General features: G+C 35.6%; 1 protein-coding gene across 5 annotated transcripts; it reads right to left on the reverse strand.

The window, feature by feature from the left end:
- Positions 1 to 1,968: 1,968 nt before the first annotated feature.
- On the reverse strand, positions 1,969 to 24,130 carry AIM1 (Enoyl-CoA hydratase/isomerase family). 5 transcript variants are annotated; one of them, XM_088208095.1, is made up of 19 exons: positions 23,831 to 24,128; positions 23,607 to 23,678; positions 23,019 to 23,051; positions 22,731 to 22,859; positions 22,579 to 22,635; positions 22,329 to 22,396; positions 22,155 to 22,236; positions 21,996 to 22,051; positions 20,533 to 20,835; positions 19,386 to 19,472; positions 12,424 to 12,598; positions 6,830 to 6,951; positions 6,475 to 6,638; positions 5,484 to 5,738; positions 4,244 to 4,365; positions 3,996 to 4,117; positions 3,669 to 3,817; positions 3,053 to 3,191; positions 1,969 to 2,281 (listed from the first exon to the last, which is right to left on the reverse strand). In XM_088208095.1, the coding sequence occupies exons 1-19, from the start codon at positions 23,922 to 23,924 to the stop codon at positions 2,240 to 2,242; spliced, it is 2,271 nt and encodes a 756-aa protein (XP_088064221.1). In that variant the 5' UTR covers positions 23,925 to 24,128; the 3' UTR covers positions 1,969 to 2,239. The 5 variants fall into 5 exon arrangements, with proteins under 5 accessions (XP_088064221.1, XP_088064224.1, XP_088064222.1 ...); XM_088208098.1 differs by lacking the exon at positions 5,484 to 5,738 and having other exon boundaries at positions 23,831 to 24,130; XM_088208096.1 differs by lacking the exon at positions 23,019 to 23,051.
- Positions 24,131 to 24,675: the final 545 nt, after the last annotated feature.

Below are 24,675 nucleotides of genomic sequence, written 5' to 3' on the forward strand. Positions count from 1 at the left end.
TTTTTTATTTTTCTAGCCAACTAAAGCTTCATAACGTATTTTTTTGCAAGGATGCATGTAAAACCGGTCAAAACCAATAAGGCCAAGGCGAACAGCCGCTGTGGGTGGCGAAACCAGTGCCGGAGCATGGTGGCGCCACCATGTTGAAACCCTAAAATTTGCCGGAAAGGATTTTCAACACTGATTTTAGATTTTTGGGATATTTTTGAGTACGTGACGAGTATTTTGATTTTCATATGAGAAATTTAAGAAATCGGGGGTCCATCAGGAGACGTAGTGGTTAGCACAACGTATCGAAACACCAATCTGGGTAAAGATCCTTCACTCTATTCTTTGTTACGGTGAATTGAGACTTAAAAATCAATAATTCTGTATTTTATGAAAATTATAAAAACCTTAATAATAATTACAGGTCATTAGTGGAGTTGGAACTGGTCAGTGTACAATTGTCCTAGTTTACTATTCATTTTCTCATGTATTGCTTAAAATGTTTACTATTGAATTATGTGCATTAAATTGCTAGTTTGAATTGTGTCCTCGATTATTTGCTTTATTTAGTTCCCCCTGCATTATTTATTTATTTATTTTGTTATTTTATTACTCGGTTATCATAAACTGTATTGCTTACTTAAATGTCTTTTAGCTTAATCGGTAAATACGTAATGAGGCGTTGGTATCCGATTGGGGTTGTTGGGATTAAGGATCTATATATGTGAAAACTTACTGCATACCCTGGGAAAGGGTGGACGGACCTGGTACATAGGGAACCCTATTGTGGACATTACCTCAGTTAAATAAGGGTTGAGCAGTCCCATTTCTGAAAGATTTTAGGAGATATGGTTCACCCTCATACTGGATAGAGCATCGAGGCGATGGTATATTTGGCGCCCATCACCGGACGGGATATGGAGAGGGTCGGGTTAATTGTCAATCTAGATATTGCGTTCACAAATAAGGTAATATCTCTATGGACATCTAGAGGTCCCAGTAAGTAGGTTAAAAAAAAGAGTTACAGATCTTATGCATGATGTCTTCATAGGTTAATTTTGAAAAACCCGTAATGATAAGTATGGAATAAATGTTTTAATGTTAAATGTATTTACTTAAATCGATAACTCCATTAGTTGTTTTGTAATTTTTACCAACCTTCGATTTTCTGTATCAGTTATTAGTGTAATATCCTTATTGGGTTTAGTATAGCTCACCCTTTTATTAATCATTTCAGATTAATAAGATCTAGATCCAAATCCCGATCAGTAAGAGAATTGTGAATAATTCAACTCCCAGATTCTGTTCAAGTGCTAGTAGATTTTATTCCCTTAAAATAAATATTTATTTATTTTTAATTATCGTTTAAATTTTCTTGTGAACTAATATAAAATACGCATTTCCGTAACTCTATTGAACATTTCAATTTACTGTGTAAGAAATGTAAACCCTAATTTTATTATTTACTTTCACATTTAGATAATAAATCCTTTTATTTTAGTTCAGACATTTACAAAAAAAAAATTAAATAATTAAATCTGTATGTTTTAAAATAATTTTAATTAATTAATTAAATTAATAATAATATTAAACTTATTTTTTGTTTTTATCAATTTAATTAATTAATCAAAAATTATTTTTTAAATATTAGAATATAATATAACTATTTTAACTTTTTTCTTTTAAAAAATTTATAAAAATTGAACATTTATAACAAATAAAAAAATCAATAACTAAATAACAGAAAAAGTATTAACAAAAAAATATATGGAATACTAAATTTTAAGAACTAATAATTTATTTTACACTATTCATATATTAGATTCTACAATTATAACTTCATATTCCTACCTATTAATAAAGAAATCATAAAAACGCATAATTTGAATTAACTATACAATTAACTTAGTCTATAACATAATTCTTATTCAAATTATTATCTTCATACTTTATTTTTAGTCTTATTCTATAATGCTTGAATTTGAAGGAAACTCAATAATGTTGATATTTATAACTGTTGAATTATAATACACTAAAATATTATTCTCTTGATTATTCTCTTGAGGATCATTTTAACGACTTATAACTATTAGAAAGTTGACTTATCGATTTCTTGAGAAAGAGAAAAAGAAAATCATTATTGTTTCCTCAGTGCTAACAACAATACGTAAACACCAACCGATATCTTCAGAATACCGCTGCAGCATCAAAGCATACTTCAGATAATTTGGGTGAACGAGAAACTTGGCACCTAGAGTCGCGACCTTGAGGTTGAAGATGGCGCTGGTGCACTCTGCAAGCAAAGTGAATGTTATGACATTTTCTATAAACTTTGTTCTAACTTACAGAGTGAGAGGGTAGAGAAGAAAATCACTTAAAAAGGTATATCTAATATTCTCAGAATCAAAATAAAGCAAATAATGCTCAGTTAACGACTCAAAGATATTTCAAAACACAGGAAAGCGGACACAGAACTGAAATACCATAATGAGCAAAAGATATTTTTCCGGTCTCAGGGAACCAGAACCAGAAAAGTCTGAAGGAAAAAAGAAAAGTTTTAAAAGCTCTTTTTAAGTGTTCCATCTCCAAATTGCAAATTATTTTCGTGTCTGCCCAAAAAAATAATCAAATTAGTAAGTTCGGTACCACCTCTTTCACATAGAACTAAATATTTTAACCAAAATAAACCACAACTCAATCTCAAATAATAAATCGTCTGACATGATTTATCTGATTACTTAATTAAAATCTTAACATTTGGTGATATAATAAGCACTATACTTACTATATACCAATATAGTTTAAGAAACAACTGTGCTAACTTGGAATTTTCTTTTTCTTAACAAATTCAGTCACTTGTTTATCCTCACATTAAATAAATCAGCATCTACTGCTTTCGGATAACCTCTTGGTTAAAGCGAAAATGGCTGGATCTTCTTTCTTTTCTCTTTTAGATCTCCTCGAATAAAGATTGATATTTTTGTGAAAAGTAGTGCACTGAAGAATATATCCAACGATTTTCGAACATGAAAATAGAACAAATAAATTAAGAATAAGTTCTTACCAACGGAATGCCTTTCAATGCTCTCTCTTCCAAAAACCTTGATGGTTTAAAGAAATTACCATAAGCTTCTGACCATTTCTTAAGACACTTGTATACATGTTCAGCCCCAACCATATCTGCCCAGAAAATGATTCCACCACTGCCACAGAAAAATGGATTACCGTGAGGAAATGAATTTCCAAATAGCTAAATTGTTTATTTTCCACAAACAGTCCAGGTAACTTGGATAGTTCAGTGGCATACAGATTAAAAGAATAGTCTTTCCATCACAACTTAAATATATGTCCAATCTAGTGTCTGTCTACAAGTGTATAAGAAGCAGAGGAGACTTCAGCATAAGTTAGAACATGAAATAGATGTCAATTTTCCACGACAAGACTCATAATGAAACTTATTTCTAGCACGCAAGAGGAAATCAAGAAATGGAATCATACCTTGAAGAGCATGAAGGCAGAACAAAAAAAATGCTCACTAAGTTGGTTACAGATCCAAGGACCAAATTCTCATGCAAACTAACTAAAACATTTTGCCCATGCATGAGAAGAATTATTGAAAAGAATGACTCTTGAAGGTCATTGTGAGGAACATAAAAATGAAACTTGGAATGAAACTTCACCGGTAAGAAGGGAAGCTCATTCCAAGTATAGATGCAATATCAAGGTCTGAGGACCGAACAACGACTCCTTCATCCAGAACCCGACATGCCTCATTTACCACAGGAAACAATATCATCTCCAAAATCTCTGTGTCTGAAACTGATATAGGCTGCCAAAAGAAAAATCCAACAAAAATAAGTTAGTTGTTCTTCATTTGCAACCACAAAATAAGCCATTTTTCTATTATATTGCATACTAGAAAAATTCCTACGATGGATCCACATGAATGATGCCGATTAAATTTTTCCTGCCAATAGAACTCCCTTCTCACATTTGAGAACCATTACCTTCCCACCAGGCATGATATTAGTAAGCCGTCTAGACTCCTCAATAATTGGTAGAACCGAAGGATCAGGCTTTGGCTTGCTTCCCTTTTCATAGATGTAGTATCCTTTTCCATTGTTCTTGCCTGAATTCCAAAATTTCATATGGTGAAGAGATCAGGGACATTAAAGTGTACACCAGCAATACCTAAAAAAAGAAGGATAAAAAAGAATTCATTCGCATGCAAATAGAGAAGAAAAGCCCTTCGTACCATTCCTCCCATTTTTCACCAAGAGTTCAACCACTGGAGAACCAAATGTGCGACCTGAGAATGCATTAGCAAATTCTTTTGCAACTGCTAAGGCTACCCCATACCCAGCTAAGTCCTGAAGCCTGAAAACAGACCCAAAGAAAAGAAGAATTGATCAGAAATAATTTGGAATCCACCAAAGACAATGTATTAATAGGAGTCTGAGCAGTCAATAATGTCTTGATTGTTTATAGTTTAGTTTTGAGGTTTTCTCAATGGAAAGTGCTTGAAGGCTTAAAGAGAGAGCACCTATAAATCCAGCTTTTTTCTTACAATAAAAAAAGCTAGGTCGGATTTTTTTTAACCTACTGTGACTATCCCATCTAAGGAAACCTAACTGTTACAAAACGTCCATTTTATTCAAAAATGTAATAGACTCATTGGAACTTAATTCAACTTGATCACCTCAACGTTACCAACATACTAGTGAAATAAGTCATTGATCCCATTGAATCAAGCATTATAAGTTGGTCACCGCCAAACATAATACAACTATAAAGTGACGAGTTTTACAACTTTAGCGAGTTTGAACTTGTGATTTTCAAGTAGAACACTAGTTTTAACTACTAAATCATCGTATTGTTGATACCTATTAAATCCAGCTTCATAATCAAATTAAGAAACCTATAGGCATCATACACCATGAAAAAGCATCCAACTAAAATCACTGAAGGCATCATGATGTATAGCAATGTTCTGATTCTAAATAAAAGAAGTTATGATCTGTACCAAATGATTTTAATCAGTGCACTATAACTAAAATTTTGAAAGTTTCACCTCACTTAGAAGTGGACAAAGATAAAAATAAAACTAACATAATAGCAACAAAATAACAATTTAATAAACATCATGAAGTGAATCTCCCTTTCCAAGTACAACTAAAATAGCTCTTGTTGAAATTAGAAGCATGATTCTCTAACATAAAATTAGGCTCCATAAGCTGCCGAATACTTTCTACTTAAAAAAAAAAAAAAAAAGTTAGACTCCATAAGCTGCTTGAATTTGGATAATTATACTCAGTAACAGTGATGGATAGGAAAAATGATTTTCAACTGAAGGAATTGGAGAAAGAACATATATTACAGGAATAATTCCCCCCAATCATATTCGTTCCTCTTTTAGTTAATGACAAAAGATAACCTAGTATCAAATTAAGACAAAATTATTCAATGTAAAAACGGCACTAGGAGAAGAAGTTTACATAAAAGGACCAACAGGGAAGCCGAAACTGCTGATCACCCGGTCAATTCTGAACACATCAACACCTAGGTTGATCAAAAGGTGTGCACTTTGGGAGTAAGGGAAGAATGTCCGATTGACTGCAAAGCCAGTGCAATTACCAACCACAACAGGAACCTTCTTTATGGTTTTTCCAACTGTCATTAGATCTAGAATTACTTGAGCAGAAGTTTTGTCTGTACGCACAATCTCCAGAAGAGGCATCACATGAGCTGGACTGTTCATAAAATAGTGCAATCAAACAAAATATGCAAAACAACATATACTCCACTGTAATGTAAATTTTATAAGTCAAGCAACTCTCATCTTAAAAGATTACATTTTACATATATGATTTGATTATAAAGTTTTTACCACAGGAAAGTATGACCCTTCGAGTAAACCACCAGGATAAAACCCCCAGCTAGCTAAAGCATAACACAAATCATAACCTTGTGTCTCCTATATGGGAGATGGTAAAGCATGACATGTTTAACACCTACTAGCAAAGATCTATAAACAGTAACCTTCTTTCAAAAGAATCTAGAAATGGAAGCTACTATCAAAAGATCCAAAAAAGGTCTTATCCATTACCAGTATTCTCTGATACAGAATGACCGATAAAACCTTAAAAGATGTGAAGACTATTCACACAGCATATTAGTTACACGGAGAACATAGTAGGACATGCATGATCAAGGAAAATCAATGAAGCAAGCGATTACTTCAAACTGCATAAATAGAAGCAGGTGATCATATTAACAGTTGTTGCCTTAACAGTGTCTAGGTCCAAAAAATTCCTATTAACAGCGATTTTTGCGCACTTACATATTCAAACAAGTAATAAGTAGATGTAAACAAGGTAAATGAAAAGGCTCCATAATACCTTTATTCAATTAGTTATGTAAAAGATCTGATATAATAGTTAAGAGCAATAACACTGCAGCAAGGAGAAGACTAATTAGTTAAAAAACCTGAAAAAATGGGCCCCAATTATGCGATCTTTTGCATTGGTCTTTTCCCCGACTAGATTGAGGTCAATGGTAGATGTGTTCGTCGCCAAAAGGCAGTGGGGAGGGCAGATCTTTTCAATCTCACTAAATATTTTTTGTTTCAACGGAACATTTTCAATGACAGCCTGCAAAAAGGGAATAACCAAGCAAAATCCTTTAAAAGGAGTGGAGCATCAAATGTGTATTACACCAGGTTTTCCCTTTCAGAATCTTTCAATACCATAGTTTATTCATTAGAAGATAAAATCGCAACAATCACATTTGTGGAAATTTTATAAAGCTTAAATTCTGTGATGGTGAGGTTAAGACTCCCCACCTCTATGACCATGTCCACATCGTTAAATTCTGAATAGTCAGTTACTCCTTTTAGCATTGAGAGAGCTTTCTCTGCCTTATCCCGTGTCAATTTTCCTCTAGACACTAAGCCTTGAACATTTGCTGTCAAAACAGGTACATTCATAAGTTTTTCTCATATTATACGGAGGGGGGTTGGGAAGTTAACATTTTTTTTTGAGATAAAAGTAGGAGAAAATATATTAAAGGTAGAGTGCCAGAGGGGCGCAACCCATGTACAAAGATAGAGAAGAATTTACAGATCCGTAATAATATCAACAATAGATCTCAAATCCTCTAAACTATCTAAATTGTGGCCAAGAATAGTAAAACCAAAAAAATGTAGCCATCTATCCTTAATAGTATTAAAATCAGTATATCTACTTCAAATACTTTTTTGTTCCTTTCATTCCGAATCACCCAAATAATAGATGGAGGGATAAATTTGTGATATTTGTGCTTCGTAATAATTCCTTCCCAAGCTAAAAGTTCTTGGGAAACAGTCTCAACTATAACTAATTGAACGCCAAGAAAGTTATAAATCATATTCCAAAGCTAGATGATTAGTAGTTTCAGTGTTCAGCGTGCACAAAGGGCATTTGTTAGCCATTCAAAAGAAGTTTATCGAATGACTTGACAGAAAATCCACCATTTCTATTTGCTTTACAAAAAAGACGATCTTCACTAGAATTAAGATTAATGGTAGCTAAAAGTTGGAGAAGACTTTCATATTCCTGCACTTCCCAGTCCTATAAGTTTCTAGTTATCTCCACATTTCAATAATTATCCTCATATACATTCCTGATTAGTCAATTTCTGTTCTTGGCAATGACATAAATGTGAGGGAAGCGATTCTGAAAAGATTCCATACTGCACCATCTATCCTTCTAAAAAAGGATAGTGTTTCCGTTGCCTACTTTCCAATTAGAACCATTAAGAGCAGAATCTAAACTGCGCATTATAAATTTCCATAATCTTTTTCCAAAAACAGATTTGTCCAAGTCAATAAGATCAGGACAGTTATTACCAAATCACTTACAGTCTACAACCTCCTTCCAGAGTTTGTTATGTTCACAAAAATACTTCCAGATCTATTTACCGTGAAGAGATATATTAAGAGTTACTATGGATTTCAGCCCCAATCCACTAGCAGCAACTGGTTTCTTTACCTCGTTCCAATTAACCAAATGAAATTTACGGCTATTATCATAATCATCCCAAAGAAAATGACATTGAATAGTTTCCAATTTTTTGGCCGTTTTCTTAAAAATGGTTAAAACCGATAAGTAATAGATGGGAAGATTGGAGAGGGTACTTTTTGTAAGTGTTAGTCTCCCACCCTTTGACAAATATTTACTTTTCCATCCAGCTAATCTGTTTTGGAATAACTCAACAACGGGTTCCCAGCTTCTCGTATCTTTATGATACTGTCCAAAGGGACTTCCAGATATTTAATCGGAAGTTGAGAGGATCTGCAACCCATGACAGCAGCAAAATTAGGAGAAATGTCGGCAAGTATATGATTTGAACTATGCATACCCAGATCAATAAGCTCATATTTATCAAGGTTTATCGTTAAACCCGATATTGCTTGAAAGCATAATAAGATGCACCTCAAATGAAGTAAGTTATCAATATCTGCTCTACAAAGGAGAGAGTATCGTCAGCGAAGAAAAAATGTGTAATTTCTGTCTTTTTATTTTGGTTCCCTATTGTGATGCCCTAGAACAGCCCCAAATTACTAATCTTGTCAATAAACTTGTTGAGTGCTTCCATTACAATAATAAAAAGAAGTGGAGATAATGGATCACCTTGCCTTAAACCCCTAGCAGCCTTGAAGAATTTGAAAGGTCCACCATTTATCAAAACAGCAAAAGTTGGTGAAGTGATGCACATATTTATCCAACTTCTCCATTTCCCACTAAAAAGCCCAAGTTATCAAGCACGTGATCATTGAAATTTCAAGATACATGATCAAAAGCCTTTTCCATATCTAGCTTACAAATCAAACCATTGCCCTTTTTTCTTGTAACATCATCAACAACTTCTTTGGCGATAAGAATAGCATCTGTGATTTGTCTGTCATGCACAAAAGCCTATTGATTTTGACTAATAATCCGGCTAAGAACTTTGGAATGTCTGTTAGCAAGCACATTGGAGAGAAGTTTGTAAAGGCTGCTAATATAAGCTGATCGGTTTAAAGTCCTTTAAATTTATAGCATTTTTCTTTTTTGGAATCAGAACAATAAATGTTGAATTAATTAATCTAATAAAGGAAGCGTTGTTATGAAAATCTTTAAAGAAACCCATAATATCACCTTTCACTATTTCTCATAATTCTTGAAAAAATTTAATATTAAAACCATCTGGGGCAGGGGATTTATCACCATCACAGTCTCTGAGACAATCCAGAATATCTGATTCAATAATTTCAGCTTCAAGAATGGAATTGGCATAATTGTCTAATCTGTCAAACTGTAGATTGTTAAGAAAAGGTCTAGCAGGAAAATCTTCCATAAAAAGATTCAAGAAATGTGATCTGGCTGCTTCTCGCATTACCCTCAATTTTATTACCATCCACAAGTAGTTCAGAAATATAGTTTGTCCTCCTTTTATAATTAGCAAGACAATGAAAATACTGTGTTTCTATCAATTTCTTTTATCTATTTTTCTCTAGCCTTTGCTTCCAAGAGATGGCCTCAAGGTGAAGTTTGTCAGTTAATTCCAGCTTCAGTCCATTTCTTCTCTCTCTATCGGCATTAGAGAGGCCAATAGTACCTTCCATGTTTTCCAAAAAATCAAGATCAGTCATTAAATCATTTATTCCATTTTCCTCAGTCTTACCCACCTCTTTGGTCCAAGATTTAATTTCATCTTTCAGTCTAAAGAGTTTGGTGGCAATAATAAAACTTGGTGTGCCTCTACAGTTGATAGAGTTCCAAACATTTGCAATCATATCTCTGAACTCACCATTTTTAAACCATTTGTTATCGATTCTGAATGGGCAGGGGCCCCATTGAATCCCATCATAATCTAATAAGATGGGGAAATGATCAGAAGTGGGTCTAGATAGTACCTTTTGATTTAAACTCGGGAGTTCAAGGATGAGATCACTGAAGACAAGGAATTGATCAATTCTGGAGAAAGAAGGATTATCTTTCTGTTTACTCCAAGTCCAGTTACCACCTTTCAAAGGTAAATCAACTATATTGAATTTGTTCACAAAAGCTTGAAATTCGTTGGCACAGGAAACAGAGAAATGACTGTTGGATCTTTCTTCTCTCTTGAGGACCATGTTAAAATTACCACCGATGATACCCTTATTACCCCACTTAACATGACAATCAGTTAATTCTTTCCACAGAGACTCTTTATCGGATTCCGAAGCTCTACAGTAAACTCCCAAAAAAACCATTCCACCCCATTGCTTAAGTTAACAAACTTACATGCAACTGTGGTGCCCCCAACTAGAGTTTCACAATAGTCAACGAGGCTTTTGTTCCACATCACAAGAATGCCACCCGCCGTACCATTAGCAGAAAGGGATGCCCAGCCGACTTCATCCTGATGCCAAATTTCGTTAATGGTTCTAGCATTAATATCATCCAATTTGGTTTCTTGTAAGCAAACAATTGTAGGCTTCCATCTGTCTAGGCAGGCTCTGAACCCCTCACATTCCAAGAAAGAATTTTACCTATCATTGTTGGATGATTGATACCCCTTGGCCTCCTCACTTTTCTTTCTTCTACCTTCATAATTAACAGAGCATTCGAGTCTCTTAAGTTCTCTTATCCCACCATCAAGCCGTTTTTTCTTAACCTTGGTCTAAGAAGGCATGGGAGACATTCCGCCATTTCTTCTTTCTAGAGCTGAAAACAAGGTCATCGATTGCGATTCCAGGCCTTCAAAGGAGATACCAAGGAGTCTACTGATGTTGCCAATATTTTGTAGCACCCATGAAGAATAGAACTACGCTTCATCAATGTTGACTGATGTAGAGATAGCTTCAATGTTGTTTGGTATTTCATCTGGAATTGGAACCGGGATTATCTCCAATCTGGCTTTCGCAATTGGAGGCAAAAAGTTTTCTTCAAGGAGACAAACTTCAAGTTAAGGGAAGGATAAGTGAGAATCGATGATTGACACATTTCCACTGCAGATTATAGCTATATCTTCCTTGAAATGACTTCTAGGTTTGGAGAGGTCAGTGGGCTTTTTATCTGAAGAGATGCCCGACTCAGACTTTCTTTGCTTTTTAGGTGGGTTGTTCTTTGATTTGGGTTTCCACTGAAGTTAAAACTTTTTGGGTCTTCCGCCTGGTATTCAAAAATTTTCGGGCCTCTTTACTCGGCCCAACGTGCTCCACCCATTTTCTTTTCTCCTCCCTAGTGTATCTGGGTTTTCTAGGTTTTTTTTGTTGAATTTGGGCTCAAGTTGCGTTTTTGTTTGGCAAGTTGAGACTGACAAAGTATGGGCATTTGAATTTCAAAATTTGAAAGACCAGGGGTCAAGTCGGATTGTTTCTTCATTGCCCGCTCTGAGTTGCCAGCGTTTTCTGTCGGAGTCTCAGCGTAAGATTTGCTTCCAGCAACTTGAATTGGGATATTGAAACCATATCTGCACTGAGGACAATGTATCATTACAGAGCATAAGGGAAAGGAGCCAATTTTGGTTTGCTCTAAAGTGTTTGGGTGCACAGCTTTGGGTTTTTGATTTTTAAAGGGATTAATCAGCTGGATCTCAGCAAGTTCGAATATTGATTTCATCATCCTCTACCAACCACCCGCCTCATATCCTTCAGGGATAAAGATACGTTTCACCGATCTTCCATTTTCCTCAGACAATACGAGTATTCTACCTCTTCTGTTCCAACAAAGAACGATGAACAGCTTTCTGGTGTCACCTATTAACTTTTTTGCCCAAGTGGCTCCTCCTTTGAGCCAGTAAAAGTCGTTGAGTGCCTCCACAAGCCATTTCACTTCGCTTTCATTAAGGGCGATGGAGATTCGATTTCCTCTTCCGTTCTCATTGATTTGCAATCCATCAAGACTTTTTCCCTCACAAACCACGTCAAACGATTTGCACTCGATAAGAACAAATTTTCTTATAGCTGAGTTTGACATATCTTCATGTACAAAACTACAATGAGAAGATCAAAAAGATCAATATCCACACCATCCACCATGGGTTGATTCCTAGAAATATTCTGGAATTGTTCTATAATGTATTCTCTCTTGGAAAAGCCTCCAGCCCCCCCCCCCCCCCCCCCAAACCAATCCAAGAAGAGAAAATTATCAGTTATCCTATCTAACCAATAATCTAAATATTCAGGCTTAATTCCTTACAAATATTTGTTTTTTCTTGAGATGGAGCTGGCTCATTATATACCTTCCTATTATCTTTATAGAAATTCTGTTACAACAATCTCCCTATAGCAGGCAAAAAATTTGTCCAAAATCACCATAGATTATGGTAATCAACCCTCTTAGCCCAATCTGATAGCTAGCATATTAGATCACTATACAATGTAAATCGCTTAAGCACATAGTTCATAAATAAATGCATCAACATAAGCACCTTCAATTGATTTAACCCCCTTCAGCAGATATTCCGAGTTAATTTCCTTGAGAATAACATGTGTGTTGCTCAGAATAAGAGCTGTAGCTATACCAGAACCCATTAGACCTCCACCAATAACTGCTACTTTCTTAATACGCCTCGGTTTGAGTCCAACATCAGTAATATTTGGCACCTGTAGAAAATATGTTAATGAAGAGATACTAATGAAGAGATTAAAAGTCAATTGTCTACAAAATGTTAAAAATAATAACGCACATTAGATTTAACAATAATCAGATGTTAATGGTCAAGAAAGATGGCCAAGTAGCACAAATTTCAAAGTGAAAGATAAACAAGTTAGAAGTAGAAGCATCTGAATGCTATCAGATATTAATTTTTCCTCCAACAAATGCAAAAGTATAAATGTCCACAAGAAGAAAAAAAGTCTTATGTGAAAATAAGAAGAGAAAAATCAAGGAAGCTGATAAGACAGGAAGTTGATGTCATGAATGGCGGGAATACAATGTCTAGTTAGTTGGATTAGGGTTTGAAATATAGCAAGTTAGTTAATTAGGGTTTTGAATTAGACAGTTATATTAGAATATTTCTTCTGCAATTTCCTTGTAATAGGAGAACCGCTGTGTACGACCTAACAGAGTCGTTATGCACGGTTTGGCAATTGTACCAGCCTATTGGCACCACTCACTATATAATCTTGTACCTTTTACCATGATTCCTAATGAAAATTTAATATTATCAGTCATTCTCTCTACATTCTCGGCTCTCTCTTCCTATTTCTCTTTCTGCCTATCTTCTCTTCTCTCCTCTCCTTCTCAACCTTCATTCTTAACTCTCACTTCTTCTCAAAAGATCACTGTAAAGGTTAGGCTAGGCAACACATCAACCAGTACCTTGACAACTTGGTTTCAAAGCCAGTCGAACTTGGTGGAGTCACAAAACAAAGGAAAGGCCCCCATGACAAATAACCAAAAGGTGGCTCAATTGGAACGTCTGATGCAAGACTTTATGACTGAGGACAACACCACCACTGACACCAAACTAGCTGATATTCAGCAGCGAACTTGCTGGCATTCTATGAGCATGCACCAGCCCTCTTCGGCTCAAACGTTCCATGCACCACCAACATTGCCCTTGATACAAGCCCAACAATATTCCTCGCAGCAAAAAGGTTATTACCGAACTTGAAGGGAAAAGAAACAGGGAGCTCTAGCCACACTTCAATAACATAAGCATGGTTATCGGCTACAACAATCCTAGAGTGGATATCCAAATTCTCAAAGCAAGCAATCCAAGCACACGGCTTAGGTGTTGCAACAAGTATTTCCAACTGTATGGGTGCCTGATGATCAAAGAGTGGAACTTCCCTGTTACTTGGTGGGACAAACCCGATCGATAGTTCCAAGGAGGACAGTCACAGCACGGGGACCACACAGATTAGGCAAGCATTCGAGAAGGAAATATTCAGACGGTTGGAGGTCCAACGGGTAGCTGATACAGTGGAGTTTCATAAACTCAGGTAGAAAGATTCACTAGCAGACTATCAAGAGAGGTTTGAAGAGCTGAGGTTGCACATGCTCAAGGTAAACCCACCTTAGATGAAGCTTATTTTCTTCTTCACTGAGCAGATTAAATAAAGAGAACCCTAAGTCTAGCTTATGAACATGCTTAGCTCTAATCTCAACACCAAACCCCCTACCATTGAACACCCTCCTTATACCAAACCTTCGGCCAAGGTAGCCTCACTAAAGTTATAATCCTGCATAATACCAACTGAAATGGCTCAGAGGCCAAAAAAGCCCACAGCCCTTGCTATAGACGTGGCGGAAGGTACTAACTTGGGCACCACTGCAAAAACCAAATAGCTGGTTATGATTGAAGCCCCTAAACAAAAAGAGCCGGAGGCCAAAGTGGCGAGAAAGAAGGAAGTGGCTGAGGCAGCAAACAGATAGTAGGGAAATCTCATTGCAGGCGACAGAAAACCAAGAGTGGCTGCACCATGAATGTCTTGAGGTCCTTACACTCAAAATCAATTCTGATTCACATTGACAATGGCTGCTCATATTCCTTCATAGACAGTAAACTGGAGGCTGGATCATGTAATCACCTGTTGTTATGGTGTCCGGCTGTTTAAAATATTTGGACTATGATTTATGGTCTCCTTGGGGTCAATTGGGTTATGGCGGGTTTGGTGAGGGAGGAGATTTGGGCTTGGGATGGCATTTGTATAAAGAAAAGTTTTATTAAACTTATACCGCTGACTATATTTTGGGTAATTTGAAAAGAAAGAAATAGGAGAGCTTTTGATGGGTTGGATAGTGATATTAAAAAAATTAGAGATAGATAGCGACATTTATTTGGGTCTCTTTTACTTGGGCATGATTTGTAACGAGTGGAAGATTTTAGGCGTGTGATTGACTGCCTTACGGAATTGTAAGTATCTTTTGTATATGAGTGACACTCCCTTGATGTTTTGTTAATATATATATACTTTTTATTTCAAAAAAAAATTTCCTTCATAGACAGCAAAGTAGGCACTCAGTGTGAGACACAGTTGATTGCAATAACCCGCATCAAGGTTTTGTTGGCTATTGGACAAATGATGCTCAATCACTACTGCACCTCCAAAGTGAAATGGACTATGAAGAAGGTGAGTTTCCTATATTCATTCTTCGTCCTTGACCTTAGGCTTTTTGACATCATCCTAGAGGCCAATTGGAAGAAGGACCGCCCCATTTTGTTGGATTTTCATAAACCGCAAGTCAAGATTAGGAAGGAAGGCAACCGTAAATGATTTAGGAAGTAAGATAAAGGGGACTGTTGAAAAGATATATGAGAAAGGACTCTCCAAGCTCATACAAAGAGAATGGTTGGAGCAAGCAACCTAATTTATTCAATGGAATATATCACTAGAGACTCAACAAGGCTGACAATATCTAGTGAGATAGAGTAAGAGTTAGACGAGGAGATATCGAACCTCATCAAAAAGTATGAGAATGTTTTTAGTGATCCAGTGTTTAGTGATCCAGTGTCCCTACCACCTCCTCTGGAGCTTGGTCACTCTACATCACTCATTCCTGGTTCCTCCTTGGTGAATGGAAAGCCTTACAGTACTCCTACTTTCACAAATCAGAGATTGAAAAGCAGGTTTAAGTGATTCTTGACAGCAAGGTGATTGCACATAGCCACACTCCTTTCGCGTTTCTTGTATTTTTAGTGAAAAAAGAATGATGGGAGCTGGCAGTTCTGTGTATACCATAGAAAGCGCAATGCCATTACTATTAAAAACACGGTCCCCATTCCAGCAGTTGACAGCCATCTAGATGAGTTGCAAGGAGCATCAGCATTTTCCAAGACTGATTGAAGGTTTGACTACCACCACATTCAAGTAAAAGCCTGAAGATAACCCAAAAAAAAAACCTTCAAAAACTCATCACTGCCAGTTTGTTTGCCGAAATAGAAAGAAGGAGAGTTGAGAAGAGAACGGAATGCACTGGAACAAGGGGGAAGAAGAATCAGGAAGAGGGCACTCCTAGGGAATTAAAACGGTTTCAATCTTCAATAAATTATGATGGGCGGAGGAGAGAGATAAAGAAGATAGGGGGATGTGATATGAATGCTAGATGATTGCTAAAATTATATCATGGACTGTGAGGAGTATAAATGATAGGAAAAACAGACAAGTCATACGGGGATGTATGAATAGATGGAAGCCGGATATTCTTTGTATACAAGAATTAAAAATGGAAAGTTGTACAGATACAGATATAAAATTGTCGAGCACTCTTCTTCAAACATGGCTGGTTTCCATCAACTAAAGAGTCCTTGCATTTGGTTCTTATTTAATTCAAGAGTAAAGAGTCCTTTATCATGTAATGTATCATGTGGAGATTATGGTCTTTACAGAGTTCTTAAGATAAGCATTATAATGAGAAAGCATTGTTAATTTAGGAGTCTTTTTCCATAAGGAGTCTCATGGCCTACATCTATAAATGGGCCAACTTTACTGCAATTTTAGTTCAACTTTACTGCAACTTTATTCAAAAGGTAGCCAATGGCTACCTTGCTTCTTGGGAGGTTTTTCTTCAACCTTCAAGTTACATCAAGGATTGATTTCAACTTATCAAAATATCCTTGTGGTATTTTAATCAATTCTTTTATCTTATCCCAATTACGTTAATTCCAAATTATAGGTTAATTGTGGGTTAAATAGGGAAAGTTTATTTAAAATTTAAATTTCTTTGCTAAAAGTGTATGTGTGAGTTCGGATTGCAAGTTAATCATGGGTTCCACATCCATGGTGTATGTGTGGGTTCAGGGTTGTATGTTGATCATGGATTCCGCATTACATTTATCCTGGAAACAAATGCTAGTCGAAAAGGAATTAAGGTGATGCTTATGCAAGACGATAGACCCATAACCTTCCTAAACAAGGCCTTGAGCTCCAAACATCAATCTCTCTCTATTTACAAGAAGGAAATACTAACAATAGTAATGGCAATGACCAAATGGCAACATTACTTGGAAGTTGTGCCCTTCATCATAAGAAAGATCACCAAAACATCAAGCATCTGATGGAATAAGATGTACATACAGTAATTCAAAAGAGGGGAATTATCAAGCTTATGGGCTTAAACTACACCATCCATTACAAAAGAGGAAAGGAGAACATGGCAGCAGACACCCTTTCTAGAAGATATTAAAATTCATGACCTTGATCTCAACTACTGTAGCAATATGGATTCAAGAGGTGCAAAGATTTTATGATGAAGATGTGGAAGTCAAGAAGGCAATTATTGAATTATCCATTTTCCTTTAATCGAGGCCATCCAACACCTATAGCCATGGTATTCTTCGGCACAGAGGACGAATCTAGGTGGTAAGGGAAGAAAGGCGCATGAGAATTTGCTAAAATGCTACCATAACCTTTGGGAGGTCACTCTGGCATCCAAAGAACTCTAGAGAAGCTGAAGCAAGGATTTAATAGCCTAAAATGAAAGAGGATGTGGAGAACTGAGTAAAAGAATGTGATAAGTGCCCGAGGTATAAAGGGGAACATGTGTTGTACCCAGGACTATTGCAACCGTTACTAATCCCCCGACAAGCTTAAACTCACATCAGCATGGACATTATAGAAGAGGTGCCAAAATATGAAGGGAAGGATATAGTGATGGTAGCAGTGTACCAGTATGCTAAATATGACCACTTTTGGCCCTTGGCTCATCCATTTTTGCTTCAAGGAGTTACAAGAGTCTTCATGGATCACATATGCTAGTCGCACAGAATGTCTAAAACCATTGTCTGATCGAAATAAGATATTCACTAGCACATTCTAGATGAATTGCTAGGGTTGATGGGAACTGAATAAATGATGAGCACGCATGTGACCCCCAACTGACAACCAATCAAAATAGGTGAACCAATGTGTGGAAAACTACCAATGATTTGTAGTCTTCAGGAAGCCGAAACCATGGACAAAATGGCTCGGCTTTGCTTAATGGTGGTATAATACCATATCACTCTGTCCTCGAGATGATTCCATTCAATGCGCTCTATGGGTTTCCTCCACCATTGATGGCAAACAGCAGCCGCCACGTTGGAATGATAGCTCAAAGAAAGGGAAGGAAAGGATAAATTGCTAAGGGAAAACTTGCTGGAAGCTCAAACATGATGAAGAATTATGCAAATGCTAAAAGGTCTAAGAGGAAATTCAACAAAGGAGACTGGGTCCTGTTGAAGCTCTAGCCTTACCACAATCATCACTCGCCATCTGGGAATGGCTCAAATTGGGCATGAAATACCATAGACCATATTAAATAGTAGAGAAGATTGGAGAAGTGACCTACAAGTTATCCTTACCAGAGAGTACATGCATTCATCAGGTGTTCCATATGTCCATGACTTGAAAAATACCCGGGGAATGCCAAAATTGCAAGCAAGATACTACTTGTGACAAATGAGATTAGGCCTTAGTGGAGCCTAATTTATCCTCCAAGAAAGGACCATCCATCATACGGGAAGGAAGGTTAAACAAGCCCTTGTCAAATGGTTAAATTTGGGGCAAGAAACCACATGGGAAATTGTACCTTTCTCAAGGTGCAATTATCACATCTTGACCTCGAGTAGAAGGTCAAACTAAAGAAGGGAGAGACATCGTGAATGACAAGAATACAATGTCAAGTTAGTTGTATTAGGGTTTGAAATATGGCTAGTTAATTAGGGTTTTCAATCAGGTAGTTATATTAGAACCACCGTGCGCAACCTGATAGTCATTATGCACAATCTGGCAAATGTATGAGCTAGTTGGTGCCACTTACTACATAACCCTATACCTTGTACCAAGATTCCTAATGATAATCTAATATTATCAGTCGTTCTCTCTAAATTCTCTGCTCTCTCTTCCTATTTCTCCTTCTATTTATCTTCTCTTCTCTCTTTTCCTTCTCAACCTTCATTTTTAACCCTCATTTCCTATTGGAAGACCACTGTAAAAGTCAGGCTAGGCAACACATGAGGTAGTATCCTAACAGTTGTATACTAAATTAAAACACTCTAACAGAAACAATAATCTACATAGATGTGGAATGAGAAAGCATATTCTATGGAAATAAAGCAATTCGATGAAAGTAACACATTCCAGGTTAAATGGAAGAGTTCTCTATTTACAAAAAAGATAAAAAATTTCAAGAATGATTTTTAGTAACCAACTACTGATCGTAAATCCCCAAACATGATAACTAGACAAGTGCAGCAAAGAAGCTTGCTTCTAAATGGTGAAAACACTCCATAAAAGGAGGATAATTAATAAGAACAATGTAACTCTGATAATGTGAATGCCTATGTGTATTCGTTGTTACATACCAGGAACGCCAATATCAAAATCCACTTAATCCTCTACTTCATCACCATAAGACAGAAAGAAAAAGAAAAGGGGCTGAGATGCCTGAGCATGAGAATTGCACCTTTGATGTGGCACGTTGAGAAAAAAAGGCATGAACAAGACCCTTTGAAGTGTCTAACAACACCAAATCCTTGAAAACTTTTGCTTCCTGGAAGTCAAATCAATCTGTCAAAATATATGGGAACTGATCACAAGAAGCAAGCTATTAAATCAAACATGCTCATTCAAGCATATGGCCAAAAATTCTAGTGCACTGACTAAAGATATAGACCTTAAATATACATGTGTCTGTAAAAGAGAACTATAAACTGAATGTATTAGGTAGCTTTTGGCATCCCAAAAATGTGACCGCAATCTAAAAGTTTCTTGAATTCTATTTTTCATGAGAAAAAATATGGAACTGGACAACATAAGAATCTGTTTTCTCAGTAAATTTTTTACCGAAAAAACATGGTACCACTTATACCAAACAGAAGAACGAACATAATTACTTGAAATTCCAAAATTATCTTCATTTTCATATGATATTATATGCTATCTTCACTTAGACATCGTGCAGTCAACCAAGTTATGGTTACTAAACCATGATTTGGCCTTTCCCAACAGATCTAGCAGTCTTGTTTGGCATAATGGTTTTTCTTCTTTTTTTTGGAGATGAAAGGTATGGTATGTTATGGTGCATCAGAACAGATGGTACAGAATAGTGCTTCTACTATGTAATTATATTTTAATTTCATTTAATGATTTGGTTGTTGAATAAATTACCTTATTAATTTATCACGATATTATTAGTCAATTAAACTTAACTTTTTTTACTAATTAGTTATTAGTTAATCATTAATAATGTGAAAAAATATATTTTATTTAATTTACTAACTTCTTGCTTATTAGTTTACTAATTGATTTAATTTAATTTAATTCTATAACTTGAAAGAATGCGTGTTCAATTTAGCACTCCTAAAACACAAATCAAATCTTAAATATCATAAGGGTATTGAAGTAATTATTTATTCATTCTTGTCTTGTTCAATTACTAAAACAAAACATAACACCTTTGTTTTTTGTATTTAGTTATGTTCAATCCTGACCTGTACTGTTTGTTCTTTATCAAATGCATATCATATGCTACCTTAAGAATGCACCAGCATTCTCATATTCAAGAAAATTTATGCAACTAACAACTACATCAAGACCATAACGACAATTACCTTTAGAACCCCACTATATCCTCCATGAACAATGCCTTCCTCAATCACATCAAGGCATGCATGATGTTGAGGCATATGTGGCGCTGTCTTCTTCACTTGTTTCCTTGCTTCTTTCAACACTTCTCGTGCTTCAGTTAGGGAGCCAATCTTGTCTGTCTTGTGAAGAGAGCGCATCCATGGTTTGCGTCTCTCTGCAATATCCAAGGCCCATAGACGAGATACTTTCAGCAAGTCCTCAGACGATGTGATAACATCAATAAGACCTAGTTTCTTCCCTTCCTCGGACATTATTGGTCTTGATAACTGCAAAATATAATTTTATATTCAATTGAATAATCAGAAGAAGGAAATAACCAATCAACGCAATATTGTGCGTGTACATAATTAAAAAAGAGATGTATAAACATAATCTACACAAGAAACCCCCCTAACCTAAAAGGGGAAAGTAATATGGTGTGCATGAATGCAAAAGAAGCAGGCCTTTTTAGAAGTGCATAGTAATTTCACGTTACCAAGAAAAAAGTTGCAGCAAGCGTTCAACTAAAATTGAATCATGAAATTGATTATCCCATGAAAGGACTGCTTTGTTATCACAGGGAAAGAGGATTTTGAAATAATCTCACTCCTACCACCCAAAACAGGAACGAATTTAACTTTTGAGCCTAGGACTCAAAACAATGAACTACTAAATAGATCACTTCACCAAATCCAATAAATTATTTTTCATTTGATGATATAAAATCCTTTTTCTTTCCAGTGATACTTTTATTAACGTTTTCATTTTCATTAAAATTAAGAAGAAGTAAATTGTTTGGTATGATCCACGGTTTAATCTTATATGCATTAGAAAGTAAGACAATTTCGGGAAAGAACCAAAGTTCTAGATTTGATAGATGACTTAGTATTTCTTCATTCATTCCTATCCAATCAAAAATGAAACTTTTTGGATTGGAAGGTTTGATTTCTTGATCTTGATGAATTGTGAAATAAAAAAATCCTTCTTCTTATTAACTTCATCAATAATTTGATAATTATTAACTCTAGTCTTAAGATTTTTATTACTCTCAGTATCGATATCAACCCACGACTCAATATCGGCCTTGTTTCTAATACAAAAGTTGATAATTCTCCAATCTAAATAATTTTTTATCCAAAATTTTTTCTCTATCAAAAAATGATTTTCTCCGAAATAATTAGAGACTAGATAATTATGGATAGGGATACCTACAAGGATATCAAAAAATTTCTATTTATCCATGTTGTAATTTAAAAAAAATCTTGTCTTAAGAATTAATAGATTTAGATGATAAAAAATTGTATCTATAATTTTTTTAAATTAGATTTTTGATTCAACAATGAATACACTTCAAAAGAGTTTTTCTCCTCTGCTTCCTCCTCCCTATAAAATGTCCATGGGAAAAATGAGTCATATATAGACAAAAAACCATGGAAGAGATCATTACCAACATCATCTCGATGGCCTTTGTGAGTCCCACCAGCCTTGGAAGGCGTTGTGTTCCTAAACAAATAAAATTGATTGTTATTTGTTCTTTCAGTTCAAAATTATTAAAAGAAAAGCCACCATAAATGTGACTGTGCTGACTGCAAACAAAAGCAATTACCTCCAAACCCTGGTATCACTCCAAGCGTCAATTCTGGCAACCCTAGCAGAACTTTTGGAGTGGCAATGCGTGCAAGGCACCCCTGCAAGATAGTTACATGGATAATGTAGCTGTCCAGCAATTGTAATTACAGAAATTGTTACAAAAGATGACTGCCAAAAGGGAACTACAAACCATTGCTACTTCTAAGCCTCCACCAAGAGCTAGTCCTTCTACAGCCGCAACAACGGGTTTCTGGCAATCTTTTGTTAAGGGGAAAACATCATCAATAATTTGCAAGTGATAAGAATGATAAACAAAATTGTAATCGATCTAATTATTCGTTTCCTTCTCAAAATAAATTCCACGTAATGATTTGAAGAGACTTAGAGATTTTTTTTTTCTGAAATAGAAGTATGAGCGACTTAGAGATTTAAATTGGGACCTTCAATGGTGTTGCACAAGAGCTCCACAGATACATCAGGCATAAGTGACACGTCCCCTGTCAGGAAATGAATACAAATTATAGATAAATAAGCCAGCAACTAAATCAAAAACTAGTGAATAGCTGAATAAGCTAAGAGCATGGTTACTAACAGACCCGTCTCGTGAACCTTCTGGAAGACATTGATATCAAACCCACCAGAAAACTTCCCTCCTTTTCCTGCCGATTACCATGTAAATTTATAAATACAAAGGCCCAGATCAATAGGCAAGATGAGGTACCTGGAATTTACCATGAAATTCCCAGACTTTAATACTTAATTCTCATAAATATTTAGTACTTTTACGTTACCTCCAGTCTGCTTGTGATTTATAACAATATGAGCCCAATAAAAATCTCACCAGCCCACTACTAGCAACTAATACGAATGCCATTAATACCTTTATCAAGTTTCAGAAACTTCCCTCCTTTTCCTGCCGATTACCATGTAAATTTATAAATACAAAGGTCCAGATCAATAGGCAAGATGAGGTACCTGGAATTTACCATGAAATTCCCTGAATTTAATACTTAATTCTCATAAATATTTAGTACTTTTACATTACCTCCAGTCTGCTTGTGATTTATAAACAATATGAACCCGATAAAAATCTCACCAGCCCACTACTAGCAACTAATACGAATGCCATTAATACCTTTATCAAGTTTCAGACTGCTTATCTCTTTCAACAGGGGTAAGTCACCAAGTACTGTCAGCATAGTTCAGAATCTAACAATTATTAATAAAGGCCTCCGAGATCCTCCGTCATTTCTCATCCAAAGGTAAATAACCAAAATTAATCTGGACGCTAAGTTAAAAGTTGAGATCAATTCATTTTGTACTTTGAAATCCAAAACTGTACATACTCTTGTTCGATGCACCAGAAAATCAATCAAACAGCAAAAGGCCCAAAAAAAGAGTGTTAATTTCTACATGCTATCATCTAAAAAGAGACACTAAAGCTCTCGAGACATTCAATCGACCTTACCCGTCAAAACAATAGCCTTAACATCATTTCTCCTAACTGCATCATCAAACTTCTCCTTCAGTCCAGCGATAACTGCAGTACCAGATTTCAAACAAGTCATACAACAACCAATAATAACGAAATTTCGCTGCATAATTCCTCGCCAAAATTTGAGATCAAAATTAGAAAAATCTATTTTTTAAATTTAACTTTAAAGGAAAAAAAAAAGAACACAAGCAACTCACTTGGAATGGCAAGGGCATTAACAGGAGGATTACTGATAGCGATTATTGCAACGCCGTCGTTCCCGACATCCATGGTTACCCAAACTTCTGCCATGGTTCTCCTTTTCCCTCTCTTTTCTTTTCTCTTTCCCTCTCGAATCAACAGTTTAGGTCACCTAGTTAAATAGCTAACCAGGGAATCAAAATGCAGACTCCATTGATATAGTCGATGGATGAATGTGCTTAGTTTTATCACGGGAGTTTCCGGGAAACAAAAGTAACGTGGAATTGAGGAAGTCGGGTTGGGGAAAGGAGCGTTGACGTGGACGGAACGAGGATGGAAAACGGGCAAGTCCTCACACGTGTTCCGCATGCAGCACGTCTGCGTGTTTGTAAGCTGATGCAATCACTTGCCTATCCATAAACGACAAAATACATTTATATTTTAGAGGAATATGGAATTGTTACTTGCATTTTTGAAAGTTCTTTATTAAACAAAGATCATCTGGAACTTCTTATTTCCAGATTAGTTGGTTAAAATTTATTTGTGATGTAAGACACCTTCATATCATTTTCTGCTATCTTATTAATTCTTTTCAAAAATACGAACATTATGTATTAATATTGATTAATTCATTTAAAACATTTTTTAAGACAACTTTAAGTCTATGAAATTGCATAAAATTGAAATTTGATCTAATCCTATATTCTCAAAATATGACTTCTTTTTTTTCTGCCTAATTACTTGTTAAAAGAATACAAAAAATAAAAACATTCTAAAACCAAATATATCTATTTCAAGTTTATTATTTAGAAAGAACTAAAAAAATATTATAAATTTTTTCCAGTAATATAATATTACATTT

Source organism: Carica papaya, chromosome 7 (assembly GCF_054855325.1).
Source record: "Carica papaya isolate Zhongbai chromosome 7, ASM5485532v1, whole genome shotgun sequence".
In the NCBI taxonomy this organism is placed as follows: domain Eukaryota; kingdom Viridiplantae; phylum Streptophyta; class Magnoliopsida; order Brassicales; family Caricaceae; genus Carica; species Carica papaya.